At 47.6% G+C, this 14,947-nt stretch overlaps 1 protein-coding gene across 48 annotated transcripts in view; it reads right to left on the reverse strand.

Annotated features, from left to right (window-relative positions):
• The window catches only part of LOC149357393 (uncharacterized), a 172,333-nt gene that overhangs the window by 16,912 nt on the left and 140,474 nt on the right, over window positions 1-14,947 (reverse strand). For 39 of the 48 annotated variants that reach the window (XM_089584638.1, XM_089584617.1, XM_089584594.1 and 36 more), the window contains 4 exons: window positions 14,625-14,732; window positions 13,744-13,821; window positions 12,494-12,607; window positions 8,114-8,274 (listed from right to left, as the gene is read on the reverse strand). The exons of 1 other annotated variant lie outside the window; for it this stretch is intronic. In XM_089584638.1, the coding sequence (XP_089440764.1) occupies window positions 14,664-14,732 (69 nt within the window). In that variant the 3' untranslated portion in view covers window positions 8,114-8,274; window positions 12,494-12,607; window positions 13,744-13,821; window positions 14,625-14,663. Of the gene's footprint in view, window positions 1-8,113; window positions 8,275-12,493; window positions 12,608-12,629; window positions 13,043-13,743; window positions 13,822-14,624; window positions 14,733-14,947 lie in introns of those variants that run through there. 8 more of the 48 variants (XM_089584637.1, XM_089584621.1, XM_089584634.1 and 5 more) reach the window with 5 other exon arrangements.

The raw sequence follows: 14,947 nt of genomic DNA on the forward strand, positions 1-14,947 counted from the left end.
GGCGTGCTACTCCAAAGTCATCGCTAGGCCTAACTTCTTTCGTATCGAAGCCACAGAGGACGGCGCCTTTGAATTGACCAAAACTATGCTACATTGTCTACTTATGGCACTGCCTCACTGACAACCTCATGGTTTCATATTAAAAGAAAGATATATGATTGATTTAAGCGACACCTTAGCAGTGGCACTGGCGTGCAAGCAGATCGGGCCAGTTGCACTGAAATGGCGGCAGCTGCTACGGGGCTGGGAGCATAAAACTACCTTGTATTGCAATTATTACTCCTACCAGCAACTCGGTACAGGTCAGCAGTCCTCAAGGAGGACTGCTTTATTTTTGGCATTCACGTAACCCAGAGCTTATCACTGTGTTCGTTGCAGCGCAACTCAGAACGGTGGCGAGCCTTGTGACGACAACGAATCATGATTCGAGATAACCGCAGTCAAGTTTGGTATCTGTGTTTAGACTGCCTGAGTGACTGTAGGTCAACCAACACCAACGTTTCAGCATCAGCAAAATTTCAACAAACATAAAAAAAATGGTGGCTAACAGAGCAAGATGGTCATCTGCATGTGCCATCTGTGAAGTACGATCGTTGGCTAGACTTGGCACATAAAATGCAGCGGCAAGTTCAAAGTGCATCATTATGCGGGGAATAAAACAAATTGAATTTTGTCACCAAAATTCAGAGGTGTGATCATTACACGATTGCAATCATTATGAGATTAACACTGTAAGTGGCCCGCACAAATCTCAGCATAACAGTGTAATGCACTTCAAAAAAGTATGATAAGATTATGAGTGTACCACTACAGTTAAATGCTGAAGGCAACATGCAGCAGGTAATGTCGAAATTTATAAGCGCGATTGGTAGTTGTCTGAGCCAGGCCTAAATGACATTAAAAAGGGTAGACAAAATAGAACTGTTGGTCGACTTCATTCTGTTGTAATACTGAAAACATCTCAGTACCCATGTCCAACATTCTTGGGAAACAATTATGAAAGTTGAAAGATTTCAATATACTATTCTAGAAACATTAAAGAGCGCTTGCAGAAGAATGCAAAGGCATCACGTTGGGCCCGATGTCACTGCATTATGAACTCCATTTTTGGCCCGTCTTCCTCAGCCAGGAGGCACAGCTGCAGTCATGAGTAATTGAAGGAGTCCTCCAAATACCGAATGCAGAAAAAGCAAAACTGTTCCTAAATAAGCTTGCATGAAAGAACATTTCATCAACCTCCTTAGTTCGAAAACCTGCTTGAATTAGTTGCGTTGTCATTGCCACCTGCCACTTACAGGGGTACATATTTTAAAAAATACTATCCCTATTATTATATAGGTTTTAACATGGGCAATGAAAAAGGTTTTAGCGGAGGGCTCCGGATTAATTTAGACCACCTCAGAATCTTTACCGTGCAATGACATTTCACACCGCAGGCCCTCTTTGGGTTTCACCTCCATGGAAATGTAGCCACTGCGGCCTTGATTGCCTGCCACCTCCATGCACTCAGAAGCAGAGCACCCCAACCATAGCCACCATGGTTTTTGTTTGTGGCAGTTTAGAGTGCCAAAGCAAAGCAGGCTATGAAGGACACCATAGTGAAGGGCTCAGGAAATTTTGACTACCTGGGGTTCTTTAACATGCACTGACATTGCACAGTACACAGGCCTCTAGAATTTCGCCTTCATTGAAATTCGACTGTTGTGGCCAGGATTGAGCCCCCGTCATTTGGGTCAACACCCAAGCGCCCTATCCAGTGACCACCGTGGCGGCCGTACCTAAGGCAACAAACGTACTGAGCACTGCACTCTCGAAGGAAAAATGCTCAAGAGCGTAGTACTACTGCAAGAACGTAGCTTAAATGCCGCCTTTTCACATAGCCTAGAATAAACATAGTATGCATGACTATGCATATGCAAATTAAACACTACGACACTAAATCGCAAGTAATTTTTACTTCATAAAAACCAATAAAATTTTACCACCAGTGGTGTTCTTGATAAACTGTTCAAGGTGGCAATCAACCACGACACTGCCAGTACTATAGCTACATTAAAAAAATCAGAAAGGACCAGCAAACGACAAAGAGGAGAAGAGTGATTTCCTCTCCACCATCGGCAGAAGATCAGAAAGGGCACATTGAACACACATTTAATCTATACCACCATCAGGGGTACACCTCTTTAAAGGGGTAGAGATATCAAATTCCAAGGTTGTACAAAAGACTGCCATACGTTTCCTTTGTATGTGAGGACCATAAGAGCGAAGTATTAAATTTAAGGGAGGTCTAGAACATATTTTAATTTCATTTTAAAGTTTGTGAAAATGCTCACTCTTGAATGCTGAGCCATCGCTAGTGCATCAATGTGACGTAGGAACAGAGAAGAAAACACAAGCATTTCCTACGTCATTGCACAGTTTTCTGACGTACGGGACCAAGTTTTGCGGTTTTGCGGCCTAGCAACCTTGGTTACGCACGCTCGCTGCACGCTCGCGAGTGCGACGGTGCTTTACGCCCGGCGTTGCCGCAGGCGATGTCGTTGCCGAAAGATCCACTTTTGCAGAGGCATATTGCCCGTGCTATAATGTAGGAAGCATTCTCTAGTATCATGGATGTTATGTATTTTCTTGTGCGAACGTGAAGTACGCCGAGCATGCAGGCCGGCCGGCCAGCCTGGATCCCATCTGTCGGCGTCATAAAAAGGAGCTAAAGTGTGTTCTTGACGCAAAATAATAAACCCTCGGATAAGAAATGTGAAAAATGTGTCATTTTTGAGGATCGCTGACGAATACTGAGCTGCTGGCAAAGGTAACGACTGTGATACGAGCAAACTTTTTGCCACAACCGCCTCGCAGCTGCCGCTGGCCCGACGTTGCGGTCCGGCTCGCCTGGCGCCCACTCGCTTCGCTGCTGAAGACGTCGTGGAGATTTACTATACTATTATTTTATTGTGAGATGATGCTGTTGACAGTAAAGCAATGTGTAGAGTAGGCCTTTTATTATAGCGCAGGCGACTTCCGAAGCGCCGGCCGCTGCGACTTCGATGCGGAAGAGGCTATAGGCCTAGCGACGACCACGGCAACCAGGCAGCAGAAGAGCTCGTCGCCCGGAGTGCCCGCGAGCGATGCCGTTGCCGAAAGCTCGAAACATAAGCAGGCATGCTTTGTCGCTGCTCGAGCAGTCTTTCTGAGGGACTGCTGTACGGTGGCGAAGTGCGACACCGGTTGCGGGCGGAGCTTGGGTAGAGCGGCGCAGCGATGCTCACCGCTCCGTGTCCCTGTTGCAGTGGGGCGGCAGTTCTAAAGCGACGATGTGGCAATATGGCTTGATGAATGTTGCTGCGCGTGCATTATTTGTCTAAATAATGATTGCACTTCGCGCTCTGAGCTCGCTACTTGTTTTTGGTCGGAGAATGTTTTCGCTCGGCCACTGATATGCCCAAGGCACGTCGGCCAACGGGTCTCGTTTTGGTCGGCGGCGTTGTCACACTAGGACGACGCTTGGTCGTTGGGGCATCGTCGTCGTCGTCGGTGCAGTGTGACTGGCTAGTCTGGGAACGACCAGATTGGCCGACGCGACCGTCGGCGTCGCTGTCGCGTCGACCTCGGGATCCCGTCGGCCTAGTGCGAACGCGCCTGAACTGCGCGCTGGTCCCAGGCTGCCCTAGTCGTCGCTAGGCCTAGGTGGTCTCGCTTCCGCAGTTGACGGCGCTTTGGAAGTCGACTGTGCTATAATAAAAGGCCTACTCTTCACATCGCTTTAGTGCGAACTCGTTCCATAATAGAAGATAAGTTCGATTTCCACGACGCCTTCATCAACGGAGCTAGCAGACGAGCAGCGCGCACGAAGAAGCAGCGTCGAGCTGTCGGGATGGGAAAACGTCGGCGTGAGGTCGGCGCTGTTGTCGGCAGTGTGTGACACACGGGTCGGCCGACGGCTGCTATCTCGGCGACGCGACGACGATGCGCTCGTCAGGCGATGACCGGCGCTCGGTCGGCGTCTGCGCAGTGTGACAGACGCGCCGACGGCACGAAAATCGCTGCCGCCGACCATCGCCAGACTGAAATCGGCCGATCGTCGGCGTAGTGTGAACGCGCCTTTACCATTTGACGTTGCCTACACGCTCGGCGTTCGCTGGCACAATTTGAGCTGCGTCAGGCCTGACGCCTGCCTCCTCTTCGGAATCGCTGGCCAGCGGATCAAAAAAGAAGTGGTTGTCGGGGTTCGAACCGCGGCGTCTTCTTCCTCGTCTGCGTCATCCCGCGATTCCTCATAATCAGTGTCTTCGCCGAAATAAAACTCTTCTTTCCGACTCGGAGCTGTTCGACTTGCCCTCCGCCCGGCTCTCCGTGTTTACGCGCACCACGTGCGTGTCAAGCAGACGACATGCCTACACGACGTCACGGCTTTCCGGACCCACGTGACAACGCATTCTCTGGTTTTTGACATCATGAAAGAGCTTGGCAAAACCTGGCAACTACGAACCGAAACTGAAACTGCTGGGTACAAATAATACGATTATTATTTATATAATGCGAGTTCATGCTTCTAATTCTAAGATGGTGTTCCAGGCTCACTGAATCGCTACGCATTATTTACAACCCAGAGATACAACACAAAAATTTGGTGTCTCTACCCCTTTAAGGGTCCCAATGTTACATCTTGCTTAAAGGGGTGGAGACACCAAATTTGTGGTTCGCGCGTTCTTAGTTTCAGACGTTTCTTATGGCTCCAGGAAGCATGATACACACTCAAAGATTCATATATTCACAGTGAATAATTTATTATAGCATTTTTAGGTGAACGATTTTCGGTTTCGGTTTCGGAACGCCGAGTTGTACAGTGACGTCACAGAGGGGGAAGATCAACTGCTTCGCTTGGTCACGTGGGCCCACAAAAGTTGTGACGCACCTACTGCTGCATCGTCTGCTTTCCCACACACGTGCTGACCAGCGCATATGAAAACAAACAACTGCACGTCTAGTCCCAGCAGCTCGGATTCTGACAGATCTGATTCCAACGAGTGAGGACATCGACTTTTTTTTTTGTTCGCACGCTAATATCGCCTTCGCGGGTTCGCGTGAGGATGCGAAACACTTTGCAAAATGCCAGTAAGCATCGCTGCGCCGCTCTACCCAAGCTGCGCCCACAACCGGTGTCACACTTCGCTGCCGTGCAGCAGTACCTGAGCGCTGCTTGGGATGGAGTACAAATATCACAAGAAAAGACAAGATCGCCTTGTTATCAGAACTGCCAGCTATACTCGAGCAGCGACAAAGCATGTCTGCTTATGTTGGGAGCTTTCGGCAACGGCACCGCTCGCGGGCGCTCCGGGCGACGAGCTCTGCTGCTGCCTGGCTGCCGTGGTCGTCGCTAGGCCTATAGCCTGTTTAGCGAGCGGCCGGCGCTTCGGAAGTCGCCTGCGCTATAATAAAAGGCCTACTTTTCACAAATAGCTGTAGTGTTAACAGAATCATCTCACAATAAAATAATAGTATTGTCAATCTCCTCGACGCCTTCGGCAGCGGAGCTAGCGGGCGCCAGGCGAGCCGGACCCCGACGTCGCGCCAGCGGCAGCTGCTAGGCGCGGTTGTGAGAAATTTGCTCATATCACAGTTGTTACCTCTACTAGCAGCTCAGTATTGGTCAGCGATCCTCAAAAATGACATTTTTTCACATTTCTTGTCCCATGGTTTATTATTTACGTCAAGAACACTCTTTAGCTCGCTTTTATGACGTCGGCAGACGGTATCTAGGCTGACCTACCGGCCGGCAGACTCGGCGTACTTCACGTCCGCACAAGAAAATACAAAACAGCCATGCTACCAGAAAGGATGCTTTCTAGATTCGAGATACGACAGCATGACTGTGCTAAAAGTGGATCTTTCGGCAGCGACACTGCCTGCGGCAACGCCGGGCGACGACCTGCGCGCTGGTCCCAGACTGCCCTAGTCGTCGCTAGGCCTAAGCTGGTTTCACATCCGACTCCGCAGCTGAGGGCGCTTCGGGACTGGCCAGCGCTCAGAAACGTGCTCCGCTCGGCACCCCTTTACTGTGAACTCGTCCCACAATAAAAGATATGTTTGATTTCCACGACGTCTTCAGCAACAGAGCTAGCAGACGGCAGGCGAACCGCACCAGGTAGCAGCAGCACAAAACCGGCTATGGGATGAAATTTGCTTGCATCGCAGTCATCACTTCTACCAGGAACTCGGTATTGGCCAACGATCGTCAGAACAGATGCATTTTTGATATTCATATATCCCAGGGTTTGCTATGAACGTGAACAAACAATACTATCGCGTTCTTCAGATGCCGGCGTTCGGCACGAAGACTGGCGCAGGCCGCCCGTGTTTTGGTATGTGTTTTGGTATGACGTCACTAAAACTTTATTTTTCTACACCCCTTGTGACGTCATGGTTGATGGCGCTAGCGAATGGGTCTAGGTCGTGAGAGTGAGCATTTAGGTAATCTTTGGAACCGAATTAAAATATTTTTTAAACGTTTGTTGCGTCCAACACCTGGCTGTGACTGCCCTTGCATACATAGGAATCCCATAGCAGGCTTTTTATAGCTTCAAAATTTGGTGTCTCCACCCCTTTAACGAACAGCTGGTTATGAAGCACGTTTTCAGCTACATGTTCACCCACTAAAATTCCAGAAAGGAACAATACAAAATTATTATTCCACGATTGCCATTGCTCTCTTCCCTGAACATGCCATGTACGATATCTCCCACGCATTTCAGCAATTTCAAACAATCCACCACCGGTTGGAAAATGGAGTGTCAGTGAGTGGCATCATGCAGATTGCTGGCTCCACTGTAGAAGCCAATGCTGCAAGCTTTAAACTGATTGCTCCGGGACGATTTACTGAAACTAAGGTGTTGCTGAGATCCTGGCATGGTAACAGATCATGTTTAATCCTACGAGATACATGTGGCCTAGCACGAATCCAGAAGAATTGATGTGATAAACAAGGCCGTTAATCCAAGAACATTTTTGGAATTTTGCTAAAATATCATAGTTCCCTTGCGGAATAGAAAATGAAGAGTTCAACTGCGATTCTTCTTTCCTTTTCCACTTGCGGCTATAAAGCATCAAACAGATGGGCACAACTGCAAGAGGGCAATTTTGCAGGAAAAACAAAGGCAGTGAAGTTTTCGTGCACTGCAAAACAACAAATGCAGGGCGTCAGCTTAGGCAGATACTAATACCCTCTAAAAGAAACAAACCATAATTAAAAAGCCTATGGTTATACTGGCCTGCAGTCCCTCGTGACAAAATCGTCTGCTGAAAGCACTGTATCCTGTGGAATTTTGCGTACTACAAGTTCCATTCTCTCGTTACCGCGTCTCACACCCTTGTGCGGCCGTCGTTTATGAACCGCGGTGAAATGTCTTCAAAATAAAAGGTCATCGCGCATCTGGAATGACCAGACTAATCCACATCCTGTCGTATTACACACGGCAATTTTGTTTACAATAGTATCCGCAATGCACATTTGAAGAGCTAACAACAAAGCAATGCACTCCTAAGATTCATAAGGTTCAACAATAAATAGAAGAACCTCTAAAGTAGCCAGCGTGGAGTTCTGCCAAAGTAAGTTGCTCTGCTGTGGATGGCAGGTGAAGCGTAGTGCCTTCATCCTAACTCTTCTAACCACCACTAGGTGTACATAACCCCTAATGCTTTAGGACGCAAGCGCACAGTCTTGCCCAATCACACTCTCCATCATGCTATGGCAATTGAGTTTCTTCAGATGAAACATTAAGCATTCATGTCAATCACAGTGTGACTTGTGTCGCGCATTCTTCGCTATGAAGGAAACGCGAAGGAAATAGATCCTGAAGTGTATCTTTCCGCAGAAACGTATGCGTTCAGATTTAGTTTAAGGAGCCACTGCATCAACGTCCACACCACGTGCCCCTAACAGAGCCCTTCAGCTTGCTCGTCATATTTCAATACTCAGAAATCCAAGAAACGGACCGGAGAACATGCATTTTGTTTCCAGTGAGAAAAACATGTAGACAGAGGAAGAGTGGACACCACGCACATCGGAATGCTGCTGCTTTGCCTTGCTACTGAGGTGGGGATAAACACGTGATCTCACCTGGAAGGCCTTCCAGCACGCTCGGCAGAAAGACAAGCTGCCTCTACGTGACGACAGCAAGCCAGACAAAATCCTCCATTTACAGGACGTGGCGACAACTCTCCAGATTAGAAAACGTGAGCTGACCATCAAGCCGGCCTCTGTACTGGCCGCCGTCCTTCCTGCACCACGAGTCGCATACAGATCTCAGCTGCAGCATACACACCAGGGCACACATACACTGCAGAAAATCTATTCCTTCGGACCATATACTCCGCAGCCAGATTTCGAGTACGTGAAAGACAGCACTTTTGGAAGAAGTTATTTCAAGCGCCTCTTGGAGCCCCCAGGCATGAGACAAAAACCTGACAGCAGAAGCAGCTGAAGCAGCCTAAGAAGGTTACTGCTACCACGCTACGGGGATTTCTTGTCCAGATGGCAGTAATAACTGCGTGACAGCTTCACTTAACAAAGTGGTGCATAACCGGAATATGTGCCCAGTTCTCACACGTCACTTTTTCTGCAGGTAAAATCAATTGAGGCGCCCACGGAGATCAGAATGGTTGCTATTACGCTGTAAAAAAAAAATACGCGAAATACACGTCGTTCCCAAACAACATAAGCGAATTCATATCATTTTCTTCGAGTTGGGTTTTTCATACAAGCACTATCTGCCAGCCTCCAGACCAGCATCCTAGCTCAAACACACGAGCAGCTACCCCAACAGGGTGATGCAAAGCGCAACTGGCCGTCAAGGCCTGTGGCCTTCGTAGTACAACAGCATGTTCTCGCGACGTGATACTGGGCATAGATTTCCTTAATGAGCATCAGGCGATCATCAACCTGCGTTCCAAGCTCATCACAATTTCGACAAATGAAGCTATCCTTTCGATGAAAAGCAAGAAGAAGCATGTTGCCCTGACTGTCCTGGATGAACAAGGAAGCATCCCACACCGGTCAACCGTCATGGTCACCGCAGGTGGCACGGATGCCAAGAACATGAAAGCTCTCCTCGAGGGGAACACGGAATTGGTTCTAGAGCGCGGAATCGGCGTCGCAAGAGGCATAGTACACTTCTGCAATGGCCAAACTGAAGTGCTGCAGACGAACTTTAGCGAAGAATACCGGCACGTTAACAAAGGAACAAGGATTCCTTTCATCAATGAACTATCCAACATTCTCGATGCCTTCACCCTTTCCCGTCCAGACGATTCACCTAAGGAAGATCACAAGCACGTCTTAGACATAAACCAAGCGCTGACCCAGAACAAACAAGACGAGGCCTGCTGTCTGCTTAGAAGCTACAGCGAGTGCTTCTAGTCACTGCCGCAGGTTCGACAAATACTGGTTGCCAAGCAACGTATTGTAACCGACCAGCACGCCCGACCTCTCCTCCAGAGCCCCTACTGTGTGCTGCCTTGAAATGCTTCGCGACGACATCATCCAGCCATCAAAGAGCCCCTGGCCGGCACCGGTTGTTCTAGTGAGGAAGAAAGGTGGCGCACTTCGATTCTGCGGTGATTACCGCCACCTGAACAAGATAACAAAGGACGTCTACCCTATTCCCCGCATCGACGCCACACTGGACCGGCTGTGCAATGCCAAGCATTTCTCATCGATGACCTCAAGATCAGCTACGGGAAATTGAGGTCCATGAAAGAGATCGCGAGAAGACCGCATTCATTAATCCGGATGGTCTCTTCGAGGTCAAGGTGATGCCATTTGGTCCCTGTTCCGCACCAGCGATATTTCAGGGAGTAATGGATAATGCCGTCAGGCCTGAAGTGGAAGATTTGTCTGGCATATTTATATGACATAGTTGACTTTGTCTTGAACTTTGGAGATCATCTAAAAAGGCTTCTAACAGTACTGGAGGTAATCAAGTCATCCACTCTCACCTTGAAAGCAGAGAAGTGCCACTTTGACTATGAAGAGCTGCTGTTTCTCGGCCACATTGTTTGCAAAGAGGAAGCACGCCCAGACCCGCATAAAAGAGCTGCAATCGCACAGTTTCCATTGCCAGGTGATAAAGCTGTACGCAGACTTCTTGTACTATGCATGTATTACCGATGATTTTTCAAGAACTTCTCGCACATCGCCGTACCTCTGACCAAAATGACAAAGTTTCGCACATTGCCAAACCTCTAACCCAAATGACAAATGCAGACGAGCCATTTAAGTGGAGAGTGCCGCAAGCAGAAACCTTCAAGGAACTTCGGCGTCGTTTACAGTCCCCAACTGATCCTCGCGCACTTTGATAAAAATGCCGAAATTGAAATTCATACCTACACAACCATCGCGCACTTAGGCACCGTCCTCGGTCAGAAAACCAATGGGCTAGAGAAAGCAATCGCACCATCCACCGCATTCAAGAGAAGTATTACCCCCGACAGATCTAGGCAATGATGGCGCAAATTTACCAATTCCGGAGTGAGCATACAATAGCCCCAAAATCAAAGACAGAGATAATAATAGTGGCAAAGAGGGTGATTACACAAGGCACTGAAGCAGTGCAAAACATATTCACAACAACTCCTGCAAGACTACCCCACCAAGCAAAGAGAGATGCTACGATACCAAATCATCGATTTTAAGGTATGCTGCTTTTCCCAACCATCAAGGCATATCGATATTATGCGAGTAACAGTGGCATTTGCATGGCTGCTGCAACAACCCTGCTTTTCTTTTGAAGGCAAAGAGTAAATATTTTCTTCAGAAAGGTTCCCTAAGCTTTTAACAAATGCACGTGGAACTTTTTACAGTCATCGAACCCGGCCACTACAACGTTATTTTTCACACCATAATCCTTCGTCAAAAGATACTCCAAAAACAGTTCTTGATTTTCATGAATGAAGCTTTGTGATCGAAGAAATAGATGGACATAGGCTCGACTTGCTGCACCAATACCTGGCTCTTAAAGATGATTTCTACGGAAGCATTTCGGGAGGTTGTCACACCCGTATGTCTCCACCCACCCTGCCCATCTGGCAGGTTGAAGTTAATGGGTGATCCCGAGAGTTTGCTTACCATTGTCAGTGCTAATGCATGTAACACACATCTCTCTCACCACCCCAAATACATGTACGCATGATTCAGGCTTCCGCTGACCCAGGGAGCCAGTTATGCGCACTTCCTTTCCTTAACATGATCGGAGTGCAAAACGTAGTAAACGCCAACGGCAATGAGCACAATGAACGCCGACGGCCTATGGCTTCCGCGCTGCACATCTGGCACAACGTTGTCAATGTCTGCAGTCCACATCTCTCTCTCATCACCCCACGTATCTACAAGCTTTGAAGAGAATTTTAAGGCGAAAGCCTTTAATGGCTCATGTTTGCGGTGTCTGTCTATGCTCGCGGTGTCTGTCCATGCTCGCTGTGTCCATCCGTGCCCTGGGATCGTGCCAACTGTGGCCTCTCCTCCGCGCAGCGGCGCGGCCTCCTCCGTAATTTCCTTTCCTCAATTTCATTTTCTTCATTACGGCCCCTGTTTCTGTTTCTTCTTTCACTCCCACTTCCTCCCTTACTCTACAACTGAATGACGGGTGTCCACCGAGGATCCAACATAATCATCACGAGCACGCCATCCGAAGAGACGGCAAAACAAATCAAGCAAATAAGACAACTCAGCATCCAGGGGGTCAACTACGAAGTCAACACGTACATAGCGCGCCGGATGATGTGATCCGGGGAGTCATCCATAGAGTTGGGCCAGGCCTCAAGACCAAAGAACTACTGGCGGAACTTAGAGTCCTAACGCATGGAGTCGAAATTGTCGGGGCGAGACTGTTGGGTAAATCCTCCTCAGCAATGCTCCTCTTCGACGGCAAATTCCTTCCCAAGCAAGTAATTTTTGCAGAGGCTAAGTACTAACGCTACCCGAAAGACCCTGAAAAAGATCCATGCTACGATCGAAACGTCGGGTCAAAATTGAAATCTTGATACAACGAAGTTTGCGGGGTCGTGAATAATCGTTCGTTATTTTGAAATATCGTAATGATGAAATACTCGCAAAAAAAGATAGTATTACTGGACAATGAAAACACTGTACCTTCAGGAAGGGCACACAACAAGCTACGTAATTCTCAAACAGGAATGCACTCCAGCACCTCGAGGATAGCGCAAAAAAACAATGCGAAAGGCCAGTGATCAGAACCAAGCGTCAGCCAGTTAAATAGACTTAAACATCTTCCCATACTGAGCACAAATTCAGGCATTCAAACCTCTGATCTTGACGAGTCATTTAAGAGAAGACATAAGAAAGAGCTTGTTTTTCCATCAGAACAGTTGCTCAACCAAATTCGCCAGATTTAAACACTATAAAAGCGTTCAAGTCTGTGGCGCGATTACCCTACGGGAAGAGCCTCAGTACGCTCTGCTACAACGACAATGACTGTAGTACCTGCTCCGCCAATCCTGAGGTGTTGGTTGGATGGCGCTGACCATCTTCATGCTGGGAAGCGTGTACTGAGGCCCGAGCAGCAAAGGCCGCAGAGTAGGTCCCCTCCACTGAGGCCTGAAAGATATACAGATTATTAGGATCATTAGACCAAAACACGTCGGAAACCTCATCCCAGACCTCTCCTGCATCCAACAGCACTTTTCACTTTCATTATAACTGCACCAATCCGATTTAGTTCCGAGGGGTCTTCTCCGGCCCTCTCAGTTTAAGTGGTTTTCCTTTAATGAAATTCCGTTTAATGCGGTTGTCGTTCACAGCAGTGTGAAATTTTGTTTGGCCTTCCGGGCAGCCGTTCAGTTTTCGTTAAAATTGATTATGGCTCGTAGCCTATATCATTCTGTCAACATGAGGACTGAACGAAACGGAAGTGTTGCCATAAGACAGATATACTTACAGAAAGGTACTGTCATGTGGAGATAATGACGTCATGGAAAAGAGACGACCACACTGAAGTGGCACTAAAACTCACTCTTGAATGAGATGACCCTGCTGAAAAAAGTTATGATGCAAAAAACCCGATATACCTCTCCGATCCTTTCCATACATTGGTACGTTGTCCTCAATTTAACCTAAACTCTTAAAGGCTTCAGCCTCAATACAAAACAAGTTTTTAAGACCCTCCTCCCCCGTTAAGGAACGGCTAGTGGTGCGCGAGGATGCGCGATTGCGCTGAAAGCGGTAAAGAAGTGACATCCGCCTCTGCTCAGGCACCACCAATCGTGGTGCAAGGCTGAAGGGGGGCAGTCTGAAGCATTCACTTCTCCACAAGGATACTGCCTTTGTGGCCATTAGCGCCTAAGTAAACAGACTTCTCGCAGTGTACACAGGGCAGCATGGGGTGCGTAGTACGGTGCATTCACAATGGACCTGCGGCCCCGTTAGTTTGGCATCGGGTATGCTAGGTGGTTCGGACATGAAAGCATGACCCTCTCAGATGCAATCTAATATTGATTGTTTCTTTTACAAGAAAGTAAATTTTTTGAAGTTCACTGATTTTTTTTCCAAACTGTTTGGACCATAGTATCAGGACCTGCCAAGTCTGAAATATTGGTTGGAAACTGTGTAGGCAGCAGTATATATATATATATATATATATATATATATAGTAGCTAACCGGAAACCTTTCCAGTTAACATTCCTGCCTTTCCCCTTTCTCTGTATCTATCTATATAAAAATCCCGATGACTTACCACATTCATCTGTGAAATCTCGAAGTTCAATGATGGGTCATATCATGGAGGCAAGTGCTGATACTCAATGATTTGTACCTGCAATGGAAAAAACAATTTTTGGCTAAATTCTATAAACGGGCAAAAGCAGGAGTGCACGAATGTTGGCTTGTCTTGTTACTTTACTGTTGGCTTTCATGCTGCTTCTCATGTCGGTAAATAGCAGGGTTTTAACATGGTCAACAGAGTAGGACGAGTGAAAGCAATTGATGCAACACCGCCTCAAAGTCAACTGCGTGAAAAGACATGGCGCGAGCAGCCCGCGTGCATAGCACACTGATTCCACCCCGATGAAAGCCGCAAAGGCACACAGAACACTGCAAGCTTTCGTTTACGCTGTATATTATGTATCTTTTTCGCCTTCAGATACACAATCCACAGAGCCCAGGCAGCAACAAAAAAAGAAATCACTTCCTGTACTGATATCAACAGCCTGCCACAATGAACCACTGCATGACCGAGACTAAACTCGCCCTATCCGCCAACTGCAGATAAGCAAGCAAATAGGAAATAAAATGAAAAAAAAAAAAAAACTCCCGAAAAGGTTTTGACAATTAAGATATGTCGTATGCAGTACGTGAAAACTTGACATTGGCCGCAGTCAGAAGGACCGTACGCGAGCGCGCCTCAAGTCGGCGTCTTTTGCGCCGTCATTCAACAATGCATTCAATTCAGAACTTTCAAGCCTCTGCAAGAGCGCACGCAAGCGTGTCAAGTAAGCTGAACAAAATTTTCGAAATCACCGCGACGCCACGAATCAAACGGTCCCCGACAGCGAATGCTCAGAAAGACGCAAACGGCTCAATTTTACTTCAGTGCAAAAACCTCGTGTGGACGCTTACCGTCGAGCCGGCGCAAAAGAATCCCCAACTTCTCACTCGTCAGAATCGACCGAAGAATGGTCCCGACTTCTTCATTGAGGGAACCATTCCCCATGGCCGCATCCCACGCTGCCAAAACATAAGAACACAAAAACCAAGATGATATTAAAGACGAGAAAAAGCAATAAGAGAATGAAAAAGCAATTAGAACACTATTCGAACAGACGTGCACGTGCACGTGTGTATTCGAACACACGTGCAAATTATTACCCAGCACACTACCCAAGACAATACATCAGCTTTCCGGTGCCCGCCAACAATGGTGACACTAGGCCGCAAAAGCC

This window comes from Amblyomma mixtum, chromosome 3 (assembly GCF_055824585.1).
Source record: "Amblyomma mixtum isolate Tamu chromosome 3, ASM5582458v1, whole genome shotgun sequence".
In the NCBI taxonomy this organism is placed as follows: Eukaryota; Metazoa; Arthropoda; class Arachnida; order Ixodida; family Ixodidae; genus Amblyomma; species Amblyomma mixtum.